Here is a 21,734-nt window from a genome sequence, read left to right as displayed (position 1 = left end):
TAAGATTTTTTAGAAAAAAAAAGGTGGTTGGTGGTTTTTGCCAATGATTATAGTGGATGCATTATGAAAAAACATATATAGACACCGGATACTGCTTTGTTCCAGTTCTGAGGATTTTTTCCACCACTACATAAATTGTTATATAAATAGATATAATAAGAACATAAGAACATAAGAACATAAGCAGTGCCTCCGCCGGGTCAGACCATAGGTCCATCCTGCCCAGCAGTCCGCTCCCGCGGCGGCCCGAACAGGTCACGACCTGTCCAAATCACCAGAAGGGGCCCCCATGCCACCTTGGTTTCCTATTGAGTCCTATCTTCCCATCAAAGTCCTAGCCCTCCGGTCTTGCACATGCACGACCTGGTCGGGTTTCTATACTTATTTTCTGGTTAGCTTTCTCAGTATCCCACGATCCCTTTATCCCTCAGGAATCCGTCCAGTCTCTGTTTGAATCCTTGTACCGTACTCTGCCCAATCACGTCCTCCGGTAGCGCATTCCAAGTGTCCACGACCCTTTGGGTGAAAAAAAACTTCCTTGCATTCGTTTTGAACCTATCTCCCTTCAGTTTCTCTGAATGCCCCCTCGTACCTGTTGTCCCCTTCAGCCTGAAGAATCTGTCCCTATCCACCCTCTCTATGCCCCTCATGATCTTGAAGGTCTCTATCATATCACCCCTGAGCCTCCTTTTTTCCAGAGAGAAGAGCCCCAGCCTATCCAACCTCTCGGCATATGGGCAGTGTTCCAGCCCTCTTACCAGTTTCGTTGCTCTCCTTTGGACTCTCTCGAGTACCGCCATGTCCTTCTTGAGGTACGGCGACCAATATTGAACGCAATATTCCAGATGCGGCCGCACCATCGCTCGATACAGTGGCAAGATGACTTCCCTCGTCCTGGTTGTTATGCCCCTTTTTATGATGCCCAGCATCCTGTTGGCTTTTTTTGAGGCCGCTGCGCACTGTGCAGATGGCTTCAGTGATGCATCCACCAGCACTCCCAAGTCTCTCTCAAGACTGCTTTCTCCCAACAATGCCCCCCCCAATTTGTAGTTGAACAACGGGTTTTTTTTCCCTATATGCATGACCTTGCATTTTTCCACGTTAAAGCGCATTTGCCATTTGTTCGCCCAGTCTTCCAGCTTGTCTAGGTCCCTTTGCAGGTCCTCACACTCCTCCCTGGAGCTAACTCTGCCGCACAGTTTGGTATCGTCTGCAAATTTTATAACCTCGCACTTTGCTTCCTTTTCCAGGTCATTGATAAATATGTTGAAGAGTAACGGCCCCAGCACCGATCCCTGCGGCACACCGCTCGTGACTCCCCGCCAGTCAGAATATTGGCCCTTCACTCCGACCCTCTGCAGTCTACCCGACAACCAGTGCTCTATCCATCGGTGCACATCCCCTCCCACCCCGTGGTTCCACAGCTTCCTAAGCAGCCTTTCATGTGGCACCTTGTCGAAAGCCTTTTGAAAATCGAGGTAAATGATGTCGATGGGTTCCCCATTTTCCACCCGACTGCTTATTCCCTCAAAGAAGTACAGAAGGTTCGTTAAGCATGACCTACCCTTACAGAATCCGTGCTGGCTTGTTCTCAGTAGGCCATTTCTCTCAATGTGCTCGCATATGCTGTCCTTGATCATAGCTTCCACCATCTTCCCTATAATTGAAGTCAGGCTCACCGGCCTGTAGTTCCCGGGGTCACCCCTCGATCCCTTTTTGAAGATAGGTGTGACATTCGCCAATTTCCAGTCCTCTGGTACCTCTCCAGTTTTCAAGGATAGGTTACAAACATGCTGGATTGTGCCCGCTATTTCTTGTTTTAGCTCCTTCAGAACCCTCGGGTGGATCCCGTCCGGACCCGGTGATTTGCCGCATTTTAACCTGTCTATCTGTTTGAGGACATCCTCTGTACTTACCTCTATGTGCTCTAATTTCTCAGCCTGTTCCCCACTCATGAGCTCCTCTGAGTCCGGTATATTAGATGTGTCTTCTCTCGTGAAAACCGATGAGAAGAACATGTTCAACCTCTCAGCTACCTCTTTATCCTCCTTAATCACTCCCCTCCTATCCCCATCGTCCAACGGCCCCACCTCCTCTCTCGCTGGTCGTTTCCCCTTTACGTAACTGAAGAATGCCTTGAAGTTTTTCGCCTCTCTGGCCAGCCCCTCTTCGTATTTCCCTTTTGCTTTTCTAACCTCTCGATGGCATTCTTTTTGGCATTTCCTGTGCGCCTGGTGGTTTTCCTCCGTTGGATCCTTTTTCCATCTCCGGAAGGATACTTTTTTGTCGTTTATTGCCCTCTTTACTTCTGCTGAGATCCAAATCGGGTCCTTTGACCGCTTGTTCTTGCAGCCTTTCCTGAAACTGGGGACGTACTTTTTTTGTGCTTCCTGCAGGGTGTCCCTGAATAGGGTCCAGGCGCTTTCCACAGTCTCCATCCTAAAGATGTTTCTGAGCTTCCTCCCCACCATTTCCCTCATAGCAACATAGTTCCCCTTCTTGAAGTTGAGCGCAGTTGTTGCGGTCCTCCTTACTATGGGTGTCCCCCTTTCTAAAGTGAATCTGATCGCATTGTGGTCACTGTTGCCTAGTGGTCCTCCCACTTCTACCCCTCTTGCAGGCCCTCCTAATCCGTTCAGGATGAGGTCAAGAGTAGCACTCCCCCGCGTCGGTTCCCTGATCAGTTGCTCCATAAAGCAGTCCCTCACAGCTTCTACAAATCCTGTTTCCCTAGTGCAGTTGGAGTGACCCGTACTCCAGTCTATCCCCGGGTAGTTGAAGTCCCCCATCACTGTTACACTTCCAGTCCTGCACTCCTGTCTCAGTTCAGCTTCCAAGTCGTGTCCGACTCCTTCCGGCGCACTAGGTGGGCGATAATACAGCCCCAGTTTTATGTCTGCACCCTTGTTTCCCGGCAATTTGACCCATAGCGATTCCAGCCCTTCTGCCTTCGTTGCCATATCCATCCCGACCGAGTAGATAGAGTCTTTTATATATAGTGCTATGCCTCCCCCCTTCTTGTGGGTCCTGTCTCTCCTGTAGAGCTTGTACCCCGGTAGCGCCACATCCCATTGATTCTGCTCTGTCCACCATGTTTCTGTAATTCCAATTATATCTAGGTCTTCCCCCTTGGCCACGACCTCTAGTTCACCCATCTTGGCCATGAGGCTTCTTGCATTTGCGTATAAGCACCGCAGGTCCCGTTGTTTTTTCTCCACCTTTGCATTCACCTGGGCCGCCTCTCCTGTTCCCTGTACTTCTGCTTTGCCCTCAGCCTTTACCCTCGTAGCTTTCAGCTTCCCCACATTTCCGCCACCCCACTTCCCCGCTTTTCCTCTGGGTTTTCTTGCCCCCTCCTGGGCCCCAGCCTCTGTTCGATCCCCCTCGCCTTGTGTAGCCCCTATGATACCCTCAGCTTTCGCCCTCGCGCCACCCAGTCCTCCTGTGTCTCCATGCCCTTTAGTCTCTTCCCAGCAAGCTCCCTTTACCTGTTGTTTCCCTCGCTGTCTGATCATAAGATCCACTGGTCTTTCTACTTCCTCCGTGCAGTCAGCCCGTTCAGCATCTGTTCTGGATACTGTTGTCCGAAGCGTCAACATCAGATCAGCTGTCGGCTTTCCCCCTTTCCTCAGTTTAAAGCCCTCTCGATCTCCTTCTTCACATTGGCAGCCAGTAGTCTAGTTCCCTCTGTGCTCAGGTGCAGGCCGTCCCGCCGGTAGAGTTTACTCTTTCCCCAGAAGGACGTCCAGTTCCTCACAAAGTGGAAGCCCTCCTCCTGGCACCATCTCCTCAACCATGCATTCACAGCCTGGATGTCTAATAAGTTGATCTCACGCATAAGAATCTGGTATTAGATAGTGGTTAAGAGGAGGTATTTTATAGAGTGGATCTCCTTTTTGTGGATGTTCTTCAGACTGGTGGGGGCAACAAAAACAAGAGGGCACTCGAAGAAATTGAAGGGAGACAGATTCAGAACAAATGCTAGGAAGTTCTTCTTCACTCAGAGGATGGTGGACACCTGGAACGCGCTTCCAGAGGAGGTGGTAGAGCAGAGTACGATTTTGGGGTTCAAAATGGGATTGGACGAATTCCTGAAGGAAAGGGGGATTGAGGGGTATGGTTAGAGGGATACTATACAAGGCAAATGTTTTAAGTAAAAGATCACTAACAGGTCTTTAACCTGGAGGGCTGCCACGGGAGCGGACTGCTGGGCACGATGGACCTATGGTCTGACTCGGCAGAGGCGATGCTTATGTTCTTATGTTCTTATGGACATAACTAAAACAATTCAAGAAAGACGTAGAGAATTTCCTGCTATGAGAGAAGAAATGAAAAAATTGGGAGCCACCTTTTTGTTAGCATACCCTTGTAAATGCCTTGTTAAATGCTTGGATTTAAAATATGTCTTTTTTCTGCCTGAACATCTAAGATCTTTTCTGGTCCTCAAGGGGTTAGAAGCTCAGAATAATGTACCAAGGGATATGCCGTTTAAGCCTTTACTTCATTTTTGATAACGTTAAAAAAAATTCTCTTTTTATTTTCTCTGTTTCTCCCTCAAATGTTATAATGGTGGTCTAAGAATCTAAATCCATTATTATAAAAAAAGTTTTTTTATTATATATTCTTTACTTTGAAATTGTTTCCTGGGGGATAGGTTTCTGTATTTCTAGAACAAGTAGTTGTACTTGTAAGGATTGTCTAAATGAATAAAAATAAAATAAAAAAAGAGGGAGTATTTTATGGTTTCTGTTACTAATATTATTATGTATGTTGTAATTGTAACCTGCCTGGAATAGTTGAATACAAAATGATTTAAAAAATTTATAAATAAAAAACTAAGGGCTCCTTTTACAAAGCCACTCTAGCAATTCCTGCCCAGCTAGGTTGACCAGATTACCCATTCCAGAAGGGAGACTTTTGGCCAGTCCTGGTTTTAAAATTACATCCCAAAGCAGTGTACTGTAGTATTTGTAGTTCATGATTCTGTCCATTGAAATCAGTGCTCCAGGTCCCATAATGCACCAGAATGAGGTTGGAAGAAATCTAGGACTGGCCAAAAAGTCTCCCTTCTGGAATGGGTAACCTGGTCACCCTATGCTCAGCAAATGCGATGAAGTGGTTATGCTAGTACAGTACTCTCCCAATATTCAATGGTTTTTAGCAGGGGAGACAGGAGAGGGAAGCCAGAAAGGCAGGAGAGGGCTGGCAGAGAACCGGAGAGTGAAGGAAATCGCTCACGGTATGCTCCGCCCGCCTCTTCCTGTACTAAAGTCGGGCCTCACCAATCAGGAGCTGCCCTCTCCTGTCTCTCCAGCTGCCCTCTCCTGCCCGGTCATTCGCAGTCGGAAAATACCACGAATGACCAGGACGGCGAATCGCGGACTGCGAATTCGCCGTGGAGCACTGTATTGTATAACAGAATCTGGGTGACCAATGCAATTATAGAACAGGAACTCATAGCATGTCCTCGATGCAACTAAATGGGAGGAGCCCGTTTATAGAGCTGCCTCCTTACTATGTTGCTCTGTAAAACATCCCAGCATAATTTGTATTTCTGGAAGCACCATAAAATAAGTGAGATGTACCCTCTCAAAGCCTGGTTCCATCCATGAAGGAGAAATTAAACTTTGCCATAGGAAAAACCATCTCCCATCGCAGAGATCCTCATTTTGCCCAGATCCAAGAAATATGACTGTTTTAACAAGGACAAGAAGCTGGTCTAGAACATTTTCAGGTAGTCCACTAAGCCAACTCGTTCTTTAAACTTTAAAAACAATATCTGGGTAAGCAGAGTGTGCAGACTTGATGGGCTGTAGCCCTTTTCTGCTGCCATCTTCTATGTTTCTATGTTTAATCAGTGTCAAGAAGTTTTGTGCAATGCATTACAGCATATACTGTTTTGTCTGGCTTCAGAAAACATAACTTGTGTCAGGGCTCCTTATTGTTCAAAGCTATTTTTACAGGAGAAAAAGGGTGTGCCTCAGACAGCCATTACTGAACCTCTGACTGACTGAAAGAGCCCCCTCCTTTTCCCTGTGAAAACAGGACTTTTAACAATAGGGAACCCCGTCACAAAAGAAAATATGTTCTGAAAATAGACAGAGCGAAGCATACTATGATCTATGAAACAATAGCCTTGGACACATTTATTTGCTAAATTCCCACACTTTCTCCCTTCTTTTGAAAATAATCTAACAGGGAATGTAAGCTATTCATATTAAACTGTTCAGCTGAATACAGAAGCATCTATCATCACTTAATTTAAGAACAAACTTATATTCCACAAATCTACAATTCTCTGCAGTTTACAACCTACATACATTTAAAAACTCTGACAACCAACATATCATTAAAAAGGGAGAAGGGCTGCTGCTGGATAAGGGGAGCAGTGAAGGGGTGATGGTGGACACAGGGAAGGTAAAAGGAAGGGAGAATGGGTGGACAGCTGAGGAAAAAGAAAGACAGAAATACAGAAAGCGGCTAAGGAGAGAGAGAGAGAGAAAGAAAGACAGACACACACACATATATTCTAGCACCCGTTAATGTAACAGGCTATAAGACTAGTACAAATAAACATAGAAACATAGAAATAGACGGCAGATAAGGGCCACTGCCCATCCAGTCTGCCCACCCCAATGACCCTCTCCTACCTTTCTCTGTGAATAGATCCCATGTGTCTATCCCATTTGGCCTTAAAATCAGGCCTGCTGCTGGCCTCAATAACCTGAAGTGGAAGACTATTCCAGGGTTCAACCACCCTTTCAGTGAAAAAGAATTTCCTGGTGTCCCCGTGCAGTTTCCCGCCCCTGATTTTCCACGGATGCCCCCTTGTTGCCACAGGACCCTTGAAAAAGAAGATATCTTCTTCCACCTCGATGCGGCCCGTGAGATACTTGAATGTCTCGATCATGTCACCCCTCTCTCTGCGTTCCTCGAGTGAGTATAGCTGCAACTTATCCAGCCGTTCTTCGTACGGGAGATCCTTGAGTCCCGAGACCATCCGGGTGGCCATTCTCTGGACCGACTCCAGTCTCAGCACATCCTTACGGTAATGTGGCCTCCAGAATTGCACACAGTATTCCAGGTGGGGCCTCACCATGGATCTATACAATGGCATAATGACTTCAGGCTTACGGCTGATGAAACTCCTGCGTATGCAACCTATGATTTGCCTTGCCTTGGATGAAGCTTGCTCCACTTGATTGGCAGTCTTCATGTTCTCACTGATGATCACCCCTAAGTCTCGTATCAATAAGCCCAAGTAATATAATATTACAGGAACACTTGATAAAACAGGTATGTTTTTAAAGATTTTCTGAAGTCATCTAAAGAATCAATTAATCTTAAGTCTTTTGGAACTGCGTTCCATAATTTAGGTCCCACGACCATAAAGATTGATTCTCTATACATCTCTAATCTTATTTGCTTGAAATCCAGAACATCAAGGACTCCTTTTTACTAAGCTACGATAGTGGTTTTAGCGTGCGCTGAATTGCCACGCGCGCTAGACCTTAATGCCAGCATTGAGCTGGCGTTAGTTCTAGCCGCATAGCGCGGGTTTAGCGTGTGCTAAAATCCTGCGTGCGCTAAAAACGCTATCGCAGCTTAGTAAAAGGAGCCCCAAGTAACGCATGGCTACTTGAATGCTAAGTGGTCCAGAGTGGGGCGACAAAAATGATAGGAGGTTTGCGACAAAAGACGTATGAGGAGAGACTGGAAGCCCTGAATATGTAAACCTTAGAGGAAAGGAGGGACAGGGGAGATATGATTCAGACGTAGAACAAAATATTTCCCAAAGAAAGGAAAATGGTAAAACTAGAGGACATAATTTGAGGTTGAGGGGTAGGAGACTCAAGAGCAATGTAAGGAAATTCTTCTTTACGGAGAGGGTGGTGGATGCCTGGAATGAGCTCCCGAGAGAGGTGATGGAGAGGAAAATGGTGATGGAGTTCGAAAAAGCGTGGTATGAACACAGAATCAGAATGTAATAGTAAATATTGAAGAACTAAGGCCAGTACTGGCCAGACTTGCATAGTCTGTGTCTGTATATGGCTGTTTGGTGGAGGATGGACTGGGGAGGGCTTCAATGGCTGGGATGGTGTAGATGGACTGGATTGAGCTTTGATGGAGACTTCAGTAGTTGGAACCTAAGAACAGTACCGGGCAGAGCTTTGGATTCTTGTCCAGAAATAGCTAAGAAGAAGAAGGAACCCCCCTCCCCCCAACAAATTTTTAGATTGAATCAGGTTGGGCAGACTAGATGGACCATTCGGGTAATTATCTGCCGTCATCTACTATGTTACTAAGGCCTCCCTGGAACATGAACTTTTAAAGTTGCAGCTAAACAAAGAGGTTGCTGCTCATGAAGGATTTTAAAAATTAATGTCAGGGTTTTAATATGCTAATAAATAGGCAACCGATGTAATTATTTAAGAATCGGTATAATATGACCATAACAAGGAAATCCTGAAATAAGCCTTGCAGCAGTATTTTGTGCAATCTGTACAGCTCTTACCTCCTCTCCTTTTATGAAGCAGCATTACTGTTTTTTTATCACAGTTTCATAAAGGGGGGGGGGGGTAGTTATTTCTTTGGCAAACATACTAACAACAAATTGCAATAATCAAAAAGCAGATAAATGTATACCTGCACTACAGTTCGAACTGATGATCTTTTTCCACATATCCTAAAGCAGAAGCAGTTAACACATAAGTTCAGAAGATGAAATTTTAAGTTATGTGCAATCTAATATCCTACCGAATCTTCATTAGAGTTCTAGGTGGATTACAATCAACATATTGTTACACAGAATTTTGTATAGAGTTAAATACTCGTATGTTACATAGAATTAGACATGCTACATACATATTAAATTTTTTATCAAATTATATGCACAGTCTATAACAACTCCAGTCCTCGAGGGCCGGAATCCAATCGGATTTTCAAGAGTTCCCCAATGAATATGCATTGAAAGCAGTGCATGCAAATAGATCTTATGCATATTCATTGAGAAAATCCTGAAAACCCGATTGCATTCCGGCCCTCGAGGACCGGAGTTGCCTATGTCTGGTCTATAATGCATCATTCTCACAAAGTCTTACCTATAACCGTGGCCACATACATGGACGAGGAGTAGCTTTTCCCATCTATCTTAGTTTTGCAGAAAATAAGGCCAGATGAATAAATCAGATTGCTAGGGGCAGTGAATCCTTTTTGACTATCCCAGTAGAGTCTGTCACCATCAGGAATCAATTCTCCATCTGGATACTTCTGATGAGATATCAAGAATAGATGAAGTGAGCTCAAAATGCAGTTTCCTGGACAGAAGTTCATTTTCGCTTGCGTGATCAGAACATATACACTGGAATCGAGATAAAAGTAAAATACATTTCATTTTGTAAAAGTGTGCAATATTTTTTAAAGGTTGCACCATTTCAAACCAAAACAAATCTATGCAAAATGAACCCTTATAAGAGCTTCTAATTTGTTTTAATCATTTAGGGATAATTTTATAAAGGATTTTTTTTTTTTACATTTAAAAACCTGTTATACTTGTATAAAAGGTATAGAAATGATAAGTAGTAGTAGTAGTAGTAGTAAAAGGCCTCTTATTACTATTTGGGTTTTTGTCAGGTACTTGTGACTTGGATTGGCCACTGTGGAAACAGGATACTGGGCTAGATGGACCATTGGTCTGACCCATTATGGCTATTCTTAGGTTCTTAAATTACCTCAAGGTTTACATGTGTGGTGATAAGAAAAAAACATAATTTTATGCCACCCACATGCAGGGACTTTAAAGAATACCAGAATTTACAGAGACCAATTACTACAACTGTGAATTTCTTTAGCGTTACTAGGCATATGTAGCGCTGTACATATTGTATGCAGATACTTTCTGTGTCTCTAGCGGATAATGGAGTGTTAGGTGACTTGCCCAGGGTCATAAGAAGCTGTGGTGGGAACTGAATGTAGTTTCCCAGGATCAAATCCTGTGGCACTAACCACTAGGCCTCCTCTAAATAGCCTAGAAACTTATTTTGGGTCATCAACTTCAGAAGGAGGCTGAAGACTGAGGTCATAAATATAACAACTAACAAAAAAAAAAAAAAGAGGAGTCAGTGGTGATTAAACATCATCTTTCTCCCCCCGAAAACACTAGGAATATAGTCGCTGTGCATATATAATCAAAACTCATTAGAGGACATAAGATGAAATTGTGGGGTGGTAGACTCAGGAGGAGCGTCAGAAAATACTTTGTTCACAGAGAGGGTGGTGGATGCTTGGAATGCCCTCCTTGGAAAGGTGGTAGAGGCAAAACCAGTGATGGAGTAAAAAAAAAAGCATGGGATAGACACAAAGAATCCCTGAATAATAAAAAGAAGACAGTATTGACACAAAATTCTACAGATCAAGAGCTTAAGCTTCATTTATGATGAGCACGAGTGTTGCTTAAAAGAGAGCACCAGCAGTGCAGCCAATGCCAGAAGGAGGTACTGCTACAGTCTGACTACAGTATATGGCAAGACGGATTGGGATAGCTTGGGAGTTAGCTTGGACAGTGACTCCAGCGGTGGGGCAGTGTGGCTGATGCCAGGCAGACTTCTACTTCCTGTTTCCCATGTGCAACAATATGGATCAGGAGCAAGAATGCACACTTTTACCATAGCTGGAGTACAACTCATGCCTATCTCAGGAGAGAGGGGAATAACATCTAAGAGTGGAACCTAGCAAGTAAAATGGAGCTCAGTAAATAACATGAATAATTACTGGATTGTTGGTTTAACATTGCCTCAAAAATGAATGTGACTTTTGGGCAGACTGGATGGACCACACAGGTCTTTATCTGCTGTCATTTACTATGTTACTATGAGGCTCACAATAAAAAAAAAACTAAAACATCCTAAAGACCACCAAAGTCGGCACTCAGACATCCTAATTGCCAGGTTGTCCAAGTGCCGATAATCAAAACCCTTTTTTCTGGACATCTAGCAAGACGTTTCTCCCACTGTACGTTCAGAGTTCCAAGGAGCATGCTGGGAGGTATGTTATGGGCAAGACATCCTGAATGGAACTTAGACGCAGTGGCGAAGTAAGGGGGTGGGGATGGAGCGGTCTTCCTAAGGGCACAGCACTCCTCCTCCTTTCCTTGCCATGCACCCCTTGCGTTCCCCAGTACCATTACTTCCCTGGGGTGAGTTTGCTGTCCGCGTCGGCATCAGCATCGGCACTCTCTCTGTGACGTCACTTCTGGGATCCACACTTAGGAAGTGACATCAAAGGGTAAGCTGACACCGACGTGGGCATGCTGCTCGCACTGGAGAAGTTAAAAAGGATGGGGAAGGGAAGGGGGGCGTGTACACAGCAGGGGGGGTGGGGAAGAGGGCGGGAGGTGTGCCACTGTCCCAGATGTCACTCATCCTTTCTACGCCACTGCTTAGACATTTGGAGCTTTTAGAAGCATCTAAGGGCCACAAAGGGACCCAAACTGAGCAGATGACAACTGGATACATTAAGGTATGATCTCCCCCTCTCACTCCCAAAAAAAATCTGAATGAAAGAATACACACCTGTCTCTAGAACAGCAGCACTTGGTATTGGAAATCCTAGTAGAGCTGGTGGATGGGTTAGTAAACCATAGAGAGGAGGACAAAGGCCCATAAGCCACTCCAACTGCTACATTAATGGTGAAAAATATGAGCTCACCAAAATCCTATTATTCTGCCATATAGGTGCCACCTATAGCCATGAGAGCTATTGGGGTGTTAGACCGGTGGGTCATATAGGTTTGGGGAGAGTTTGGAAGGGCTCAGCATAAATTAGAAGGGATATATGGTGAGATGTACTTGTGGCACTCTTTATGTGAAGTTCACAGCAGTGCTTTCCAAGGTGTCCCACTGCTCTGTTGGCATGTCTTTGTGGCCAGTCCATTACAATGATGGCCACTCCCACGTTCAAATGATCTGGTTTTGGACGTTTTCAACTTGAATGTTTCTTTGGTCGAAAATGGGGTATCAAGTTAGGCATCCTAAAGGTTGGATATCCTGTTGGCCTAGACATCCAAGTAGACAATTTAAAAAAAAAAATAAAACCCAATATTTTTGGTCGTCTAGCAGTTCAGCTTTCAACAATGGACATTTCTGTTCTACCGACTTTGGACGTTTAGCAGGAAATGTCCAAATTGGACTTAGACGTCCTTTTTGAAAAAGGCCCTCCACGTTACTAGCACCTGTGGCCAGCTATGACAGCTACCACACATTCAAGAGGTGGCAGTAAGTGCAGCTGCCTCTGGCAGTCTAGGAGCACAGCACAATGTCAATGGAGGTTTAGCAATGCTCTCCCCTCCTTTATACAATTCTTCCTACTAATATCCCCCAGTCACACACCCTGTCTGCTCCTGAACTGAACACCTATAACCCCTGGCATAATGTCATGACCCCCTGCAGTTTCGATACCAATCCAGACCGTCCCCCCAATAACCCAGCCCCAACACACCAACCCCACCCATGCCAAGAAAATCATGCCCTCTGCCAGCAAATCCCCATCCTCTCTGTAGCTTATCTCCCCCTTACTTCGATTCCAGCCGCTTCCTCCCAAGACTCAACAAGAAACCAGAAATGGTGAGCAGTGGACCCAGACAGCAGTGATCCTCCTCTGCTGATTTCCAGGTCAGTGCTGAATTCCCAAATTGCACCAATGAACTGCAGTGGTAGTCTTTAGATAATGCCACTATGAGATCATCCTTCTATTTTAGAAGATATGCAAGGTTACTGCGAGGGGGTCATCAACTGCAACATCAACCTGGGTAGCAGCAGAGGAGGATTGTTGCTGCCTGGGAATGCTGCCAATCATTGCTGATCCCCAGGTGAGTCCCGGGAGGTCAGGGGGTGGGGGAGGGTAGCCCTCAGTGATAGGGTATTGCTGTCAGGGCATTTTTTTCCTGGCAGGTATGAGGTTGGCAGTATTGGGGGAAGGTTCCGGATTGTGATCATAGAATTGTGTCAGGGATTGTGCGCAGGGCCATAGTGAGCTATATGTGGATAGTGTGGCCTCACAGGGCATAAGGGAGACAGAGTTTCCAAAACTGTAACCTATCTATTGTCTTCCCTTCTTGGCTGTGATGTACTGGGAGGGATTGGAGCTCTAGAGTAGTGTTCTTCAACTGCCATGGACCGATGCCGGTCTGCATCGGGCCTGAGACTGTGTTCTTCAGCCGCCAATGCACGGTGCGATCGATGCGGTGTTGTCTTTGGGTCAGCTCCCTCTTCCTCAGTGCTGCAGTGCACAAAGCCATGGGCAAAGACTCCTACGCACGTCCTACGCCTGAACCTGCAATGTCAGAGGGAAGGCTTACAGATAAGGCACGGGACTCGCGAGGAGTGGCTGCCCACGGCTTTGTGCACTGCAGCACTGAGGAAGAGGGGGCCGGCCCGAAGATAATACTGGGGGCGGCATAAAATGGCCAGAAGGCAAGGAACAGCGTGGAGGGAGGGAGACAACAATGGTAAGGGGAATGATTTTATTTTTGAATTTTTTTAATATCATTTTTATTATGGAGTCAACAGGAAAAACAAGCATGATACAAAGATGAAATAGGCAAACAAAGGCAGCAATGAAAAGGAACATCATGTGTATTACTGGCATACTATGTACTCTTGTAGATGGTTGTTATGTTCCTTTTTATTTTTTAATTTAGTGATTGATTTACATCTGCAGTCTGTTCAGGAAGAAATGCATTTGTTTCTTTTCCTTTGGGTTTGTACTGCATGCAAAGTCTTGCATCTTAGGGTCTGTTTGTATATATTAGTACTTTTCATTTTTGGTCCCTTATTTGCATGGGGTTATCTGTGTTTTGGAGGAATAAATACTGAGAAGCATACCGTGTGCTTTGTGTAGTTTAATTTCATATTGTGTATATATGAAACATGAATGGAAAAAATGATGTTACAATTAGTACTATTATGGGGGCGGGGTCTAGGGCAGAGATTGGGTGGAGATGGGCGGGGTCTGGCCCACAACTTAGCCCAGTGTTCTTCAACTGTCAGTCCGTGGACCGGTGCCGATCCACAAAATAATTATTTTATTTCCGCCGGTTGATAGGTGTCAAAAGGTTGAAGAACACTGCTTTAGAGGACATGTCACATGGGGCACATTTCTGGCTTGGGATGGTCCTGGTTGGGAGGGGGGTCATAGAACTGTATCGGGTTTGGATGGGAGGATTGTGGGGTTGTGTTGGAGTTTGCATGGATTGGGTCAGTGGAGCAGGGGGTCTCCATTGTTTTAAAATTTGATCTCACGTCTTCAAACAAAGAGGTAAACAAATCTTTTCTTACCGTATTCAATGTCACATTGAGGTTTGGCACATTTCCAAGGCATGGGATTGTCACAGTTGCATTTTCTCTGATAAACACAACATCAGCCTGGTCATTATGGGAAAGTACAAAAGGAGATCTATGATCTGGAACAAAATAAAGAAACTTTTATTTACTGATGGATTAATGACATGACAAAATACTCATTTTCACTTGAAGTGAAATTTGCAGATGTTTGCTTAAAAATAATATATTTAGGGCTCCTTTTACGAAGCAGCGTTAGTGGCTTTATCACACGCACATTTTTAGCGTGCGGTAACCCCCGTACTAGCCGAAAAACTACTGCCTGCTCAAGAGGAGGCGGTAGCAACTAGCGCGGACAGCAAATTAGTGCAACCGATAACGTGGCTTTGTAAAAGGAGCCCTTAACATAGTAGAGAAACCTGAGGGGAATGCAAACAAGAGACAAGTAGAGATAGGAAGTAAAATTTAAGTTGTTATGAGATGCTTACAGCCTCAGTAAAAAAAAAAATTATAGTAACAAAGAAGCAAATGGTGGTTTGGGATATGTAATTGTTTTCATGTTTTTGTCTTCTATTGATATAGAATGAACTGAAGAAAGACTTTGCATTGTTATTTCCAACCCAATGAAAGTTGGAAAGAATTACGCAAAGGGAGATGAAATGAATGTCTGCCTGACTGGGGCCAAAATAGCCTTCTGAAAAATTAATGGAATAGGATGAAACTTGGACATGGGGGAAAACTCAGTAAAAAGATAAAGTTCGATCAATATTCAGCGCTGGATATACGACAATTAATAGGAAGTCAGTTGGTAGAACAGCAATTGGTAGGGTGACAACTGGTAGAATTATCATTGGTAGGATGCGACAATTGATAGGATGGGAAAATTGGTATTATTTGTTTGCTCTTTTCTCTGATGCTATGTGGAAGGGAGATGTTTAAAGAGGAATCTGAACTATAAATAATGCTCTTGATTCATTAACAGTTGATGATATGTAATCCTACTGTAGTTCCCTGCTATTGTTATATGTTGCTCTTTGAATCATTGTAAATGTTTTATGCTGTAAACCGCTTACCTATAGTTAAGAAATTTTAGAAAGAAAGAAATAAAAATACCTGTATCCAACACTTTTTTCCCCTTGGTGATTCCAGACCAGACTCCTCTTTAGTGCACCTCCAACTCTCCTATACCACCACCAGTGCTAGCTCTTTCCCTTTCTCTAATTTTTCTTTTCTTGATTGGTCTGAGCAGTTAGATGACTACCAACTTGTGGACCAAAATGAAAACCCTGTAACAATTCACCCTTCTCTGCTTCCTTTCCTCCACCCAAAAAATATGCTCATGGTGTCCCATATGGTACTGCCAAAGCGCTCTTCGAGCTGTCAACCATTGGCAAAAATTGCTTATTCCAAGGGCTGTCTTTTGCCCATGCTTGCTTGCTTGCATTTTCCCATTTTGTAACTCACTTTTTCTAGAAAGGCAAGTGGGCAGGAAGAAGAAGAGATCTCTAGAAGTGGGCATGGCTTAACAGGCCCAGATGACCAGGTGTCATTTTCTGTCTCTGTGTGTGTGAATGCAGCGGCAGCTAAAGAGTATTCCTGCCTGAGGGCAGAGTTAGTAGCAGGGATAGGAGGGAGACGGGAGGTCCCGGAGTGTGGCGCTGAACCAGGGGTGTGTCCCAGCTGATATTCAGTGCTGGGGCCCATATAGCTATGCAGCCAAAATTCAGACAGCTTTTGAGCTGTCCCAATTTCAGTCGCTTAGCGATGTGGGTCCTGACGTGCTATGTGGGTCCTGACATTGAACACTGTTGGCACCCACTTAACTGCCAGTTCTTCCCCAACACTGCTCCCTATACCACCTCTGACTTGCTCAGTTTTGGGGAGGGGCTGGTCAAAGCCAACATTCAGTGGTACTGCCTGGTTAAGTGCTGCTGAATATCAGCACCAAGTTCATGGTTTGAATTATTTAATAGTCTGCAATCTCACAGGACATTCTGAAATGATTTGTGCTTACCATAAGACTGGCCCAGGTCAGCAGAGAAAGTGGACCATGTTTGAGGAACTGTACCAGACTTCTCCTAAAAAGGATGGTATGGGAGGGAGAATTGGCAGGCTAAGAGTGCAGAAGAAGGAGTTTGGGGGACTGGCACAGGGAAGGGATAGTGGAATCCAGGACTGGTATGCAGAAAGATAGAGAGGGGGTGGGAAACAGGAAGAGAGATATTTCAAGGACTGGGAGAGAAAGAGAAAGGACCCAGAAATTGAGAGGAGGAAACGTGCGGTCATACTCCTAATTTGTTACTTCTTCCTGCAGCTGTACCCAGCATGGAAGACAGCTCTGGTAGTGTTTGCCATTTCCTGTGATTTTGTGGGAAATGGCCAATTCTGCACCATGAACCAGATTTTGAAGTGGTTGCCATGGCCACAGAATCACAGAAAGCCAGTATTTCTCAACTTTTCTCCCAGAGATACAGAAGACTCAAGAAATCATATTTTTATTCACTTACCTTGAACATAGATAGTTATTCTTGCATCTGCTTGGCTGTCTTCATAAAAGCACTTGTAAGTGCCTGTGTCATCAGTTATTGCATTTACCAGAGTAAGAGTCTCACAAAAAGGGTCATCACTGCAGGCGCTCACAATGATTCGTTTTTCTGAAGAGCTCTCATTCCCTGGCATTGACCATGTCAAAGATCTGTGCCCTCTAAGAAAACACATTTTGTGAAATTATTATTGTTCAAAATACCAAAGTAATGTTTTATACAGAACCAGAACTCTCAAGTAACAAGAAAAAAAAATCTATGAAATATTGTAATACTTTAAATGAAAATAAAATCAATTTCCTGTGTAAATTTAAATGTAAACTTGGCACGCCACACCTGAGTACTCCCACGCTTTGCCTACCACATGTCCGGGATTTTGTCTGGAACAGTTATGATATGGCATAGTGTATGGAGTATAGTATTAGTTAGGCCTATTTTTAATAGTAACTCTCAAGCAACCAGAAACTACATTTATCAAGCATCTATCAATCCCCAAGGGTGCTGGTTAACTGAGAGTCTACTGTATAAGGATCTCACCCTTGTTTAGGCAAAGGTAGGCAATACATCTTCTATTTTCCTCTTACTTCCTGCAATCCTATTCACTTCAAAACCTGCCTCTGTACTCTTTCCACATGCTTAAAAAACCATCACTGCTATCTTTTTTTCTGGTCCACCTAAAACATCTGTGATCATTCATCTTTAAAAGAATTTCATCCTCCCACATTACTTCCTACAAGGCAAAAAATTCCCTGCTATATCAATAAATGTATTGTAGACTTTGGTTTGTTTGGTTTCTTTCCAGTTCTCACCCGACATTAGTAATCACTTTGTTATCACGCCATCATTGTTCCACCATGTGTTTATTCCATGGTTTTTTTTCATCAAGCCAACTTAAAATCCAATTACAGGGCTCCAGCTGTTGACTTCTATAGGTCCATGCACATTTAACTTTCCTCCACTACCAGTGTCTTCCATTCTCCTAACCCTATTGCTGCCTATATTATTCTTTTTCCCATCTACCTGGATAATTCAAGCATGGAGCTGCCCAAGCATCAAATCATTTGCCATTGGTATGTTTCAAATGTTGTTGTTCATTTTTTCATCCATTTTACAAGTCCTTTACAAGTTTTCTCACTAAAGGACTCCTTTTACCAAAGTGTGTTACCAAAAAAAAACAAAAAAACTTGGGAATTAGCAAGCACTAATAGCTTGACAATTGTCCCATATTAAAAGGGCAGTTCTATCACAGGATGCCTAGTAGAAGCCTATTCTTTATAGAATACTAGCCTAACTGGGAACATATGCATCTAATAGGTGCAAGATGAAAGAAAGTCAAGACAACGACGGTGAACAGCACATTCAAGTAGCTTGGATAAGATGGGGACGAGGGATACAGGAAGATAATTGGAGGGGGCAGATAGGGTCTAACGAGGGTTTTTTTTGAGGAGCGGCATGTTTGAAGGCATCAGGTGCAATTGCAGTAGAGAGCGATAGGTTGAAGATATGGCAGATTGTGGGGATGGCAGTAGGAGAGATGTTGATCAATAGACGGGTGGGGATGGGATCAGAGGAACAGGTAGCGAGTATGGAGGAGAAGAGAAGATGTGCAGTTTCTTCCTTCAAGATTTCAGAGAAGGAAGAAAAGGCAGCAGGGGTTGGCAGATAGTCAATAGAGCGGATGGGAGGATGGAGCGGCGGAGGCAATTCGGTCGAGAACTCAAAGTTAATTCTATGAACCTTGTTGTGAAAGTACTCAGCCATGGCCTGGGGAGAAAGTGAAGGAGGAGTCAGAAGTGAGGACACTTTGAGCAGAGAGTCAAGCATGGTAAAAAGACGGTGAAAGTTGGATCCACGAGAATCATTCAAGTGTGCATAGTAGACTTGTTTGGCTAGTGACAGGGTGGATTGGAAGGAGGTCAGAAGAAATTTGAAGTTAACAAAATCAGCATGAGCGTGAGATTTCAGCCAGTGATGTTCCATAGATTGGGCACAGGAACATAAGTAGCAGATCTTAGAGGTCTGGGGTTTGGTGCACCTAACATGCACTATGTAAGTTAAGCAGGTATTTTCAGAATAGCGGTTACATGAACTTTTAGCATGTATATTGTGCACATGCAAACACAAATGCCTGTAAATACCATTTTTCTTATCTAAACCTATAGGGAGAAAGTTATCAATGTGGGTTGTTAAGAAGTTTTATTTTACCAGTTATTAGTAACTAGTAGTAGTAAAGACGCTCATAGGTAAGAATTTGCGCGAGTTTTCCAACTTTGGGATTTTCTGGACAACTCTAATGGGGCAGGAAAAGCACAGTTACTTACCGTAACAGTTGTTATCCAGGGACAGCAGTGGGTGACGTCACCAACGGAGCACCGCAGTGGACAGCCTCGAAAGCATACTTGCTTGAAGATCTTTGTAAAAGCTTCCAAGTGCTGCACTGCGCATGCGCGAGTCCCTTCCTGCCCGAGTTAGGACGCGCGACTCCTGTGAGGAACCTCAGTTCAGATACCTAGCTAAGAAGCCAACCAGGGGAGGAAGGTGGGTTGTGAGAATATCTGCCTGCTGTCCATGGATAACAACTGTTACGGTAAGTAACTGTGCTTTATCCCAGAACAAGCAGGCAGCATATTCTCAACAGTGGGTGACCTCCAAGCTAAGCATAATGGGATGGAGGGAGAGTTGGCAAGTTAAGAAAAAAGATTTTGCAAAACAGATTGGCCAAAATGGCCATCCCTTCTGGAGAAAGTATCCAGACAGTAATGAGAGGTGAATGTATGAACCGAGGACCAAGTGACAGCCTTGCAGATTTCCTCAATAGGAGTTGATCTGAGGAAAGCTACAGATGCCGCCATAGCTCTAACTCTGTGGCCCGTGACTCGACCTTGCAGAGGGAGACCAGCCTGAGCATAGCAGAAAGAGATGCAAGCAGCCATCCAGTTGGAGATGGTTCGCTTTGAGACAGGGTGCCCCAACTTATTTGGATCGAAGGAGATGAAAAGTTGTGGGGCTGTCCTGTGAGGTTGAGGACGTTACAAGTAGAAAGCCAAGGCACACTTGCAGTCCAAAGTATGGACAGCCAATGAGGCTTTGGAAAAAATACTGGAAGAACAATAAATTGATTGATGTGACATTCTGAAACAACTTTAGGTAAGAATTTTGGATGAGTACGGAGGACCACCTTGTCATGATGGAAAACTTTGAAAGGTGGATCCGCAACCAAAGCTTGTAACTCACTGACTCTTCGAGCAGATATGAGGGCAATCAGGAAAACTACTTTCCAAGTAAGGTACTTGAGATGAGCCTTATCAATTGGTTCAAATGGAGGCTCCATCAATTGAGCCAAGACAACATTGAGATCCCAGACTACTGGGGGTGGTTTAAGTGGTGGATGAACATTAAAAAGTCCTTTCATAAAGTGGGAAACCAGAGGATGTGCAGACAAGAGGTTTCCCATCAAGAGGCTGATGAAAAGCAGCAATCGCACTGAGATGGACTCGAATAGATGTAGACTGAAGTCCAGATTGTGATAAGTGAAGTAAATAATCCAAAACAGAAGCCAAGGAGGTAGACATTGGCTCCATATGGCGAGTGGAACACCACGCAGAAAATCTAGTCCATTTCTGGCTGTAACACTGCCGAGTGTACGGCTTTCTTGTACAGACTGAGAGAACTGTATAGAGTCTGTTAGGTTGAAAGGTACCAAGCTGTTAAGTGTAGAGACTGCAGGTTGGGATGTAGCAAGGATCCTTGACTCTGAGTAAGCAGAGAGGGAAAAACTGGTAGAAGCAGAGGCTCCCTGGTGCTGAGTTGAAGTAGAAGGGAGTACCATGGTTGTCTGGGCCACCGAGGAGCTTTCAGAATCATGGTGGCATGTTCTGTCTTGAGTTTGTCAAGAGTCTTGAGAATCAGAGGGAATGGAAGGAAGGCATAGAGAAAATGACCCGTCCAATCAGGAGAAAAGCATCTGCCTCGAGATGCTGGGGAGAATATATTCGAGAGCAGAACTGAGGCAGCTTGTTGTTGAGGGGAGACACAAACAGGTCTATCTGAGGGGTCCCCCATTGAGCAAACACCTGACGTAGAGGCGAGGAATTGAGTGTCCATTCGTGAGGTTACAGAAGACGACTCAATTTGTCCGCCAGACAGTTGTGCTGACCTTGAATATATGCAGCTCTGAGAAAGATGTTCTGATGGATTGCCCAATCCCACAGCTTCAGAGCTTCTTGACAAAGGGAGTGAGATCCCATACCTCCCTGTTTGTTGATATAATACATGGCAACTTGGTTGACCATCCGGACAAGGACTACGTTGTCGTGAAGAAGGTGTTGAAAAGCTTTGAGAGCATTGAAAATCACTCTGAGTTCCAACAGATTGATGTGACAAAGATGGTCCGCAAGAGTCCAATGACTTGGGTATGGAGTCCGTCGAGATGGGCTCCCCATGGTAGGTTGATGAGTCTGCTTTTGAGCTCTCTTCTAGAGTTTCGGCCTTTGCAGTAGCCATGTGCTATCTCGCCTGGCTCCGTATTGTTGATATGGATCCCAATCTGCAGGACCGTCTAGCAAACTTGCCTTGCCAGGGAAATGAACTCTTTGATGATTCTATTGAAGCTGCTACAAAGTGCCTCTCTGAACATGAGCGCTCTTTTGCTTCCTTGATTCAGCCGAAGCCTAAGAATCCTCCTGCTCGGCCATACAAGCAACCACCGCATCATTATCCCCCAAAAACGACACCAGCTTTCTCCAGGCGAAGTTGAGACAGAGTTCTGATGATCTGTTTGAATTCTGGAAGACTTTGTTCCTCAAGAGCCGGGTAGAATTTAGGCAGTAATTTGAGGAAATGGTTAAAATAAGCC

At 44.4% G+C, this 21,734-nt stretch overlaps 1 protein-coding gene across 4 annotated transcripts in view; it reads right to left on the bottom strand.

Annotated features, from left to right (window-relative positions):
• The window catches only part of KDR (kinase insert domain receptor), a 115,541-nt gene that overhangs the window by 82,839 nt on the left and 10,968 nt on the right, over positions 1 to 21,734 (bottom strand). For 3 of the 4 annotated variants that reach the window (XM_033945291.1, XM_033945273.1, XM_033945281.1), the window contains 3 exons: positions 16,844 to 17,040; positions 14,334 to 14,458; positions 9,102 to 9,270 (listed from right to left, as the gene is read on the bottom strand). In XM_033945291.1, coding sequence (XP_033801182.1) covers positions 9,102 to 9,270; positions 14,334 to 14,458; positions 16,844 to 17,040 — 491 coding nt within the window. Of the gene's footprint in view, positions 1 to 9,101; positions 9,362 to 14,333; positions 14,459 to 16,843; positions 17,041 to 21,734 lie in introns of those variants that run through there. The other variant, XM_033945300.1, reaches the window with a different exon arrangement.

This window comes from Geotrypetes seraphini, chromosome 1 (assembly GCF_902459505.1).
Source record: "Geotrypetes seraphini chromosome 1, aGeoSer1.1, whole genome shotgun sequence".
Taxonomy (NCBI): domain Eukaryota; kingdom Metazoa; phylum Chordata; class Amphibia; order Gymnophiona; family Dermophiidae; genus Geotrypetes; species Geotrypetes seraphini.
This window is presented reverse-complemented; position numbering and strand designations above follow the sequence as displayed.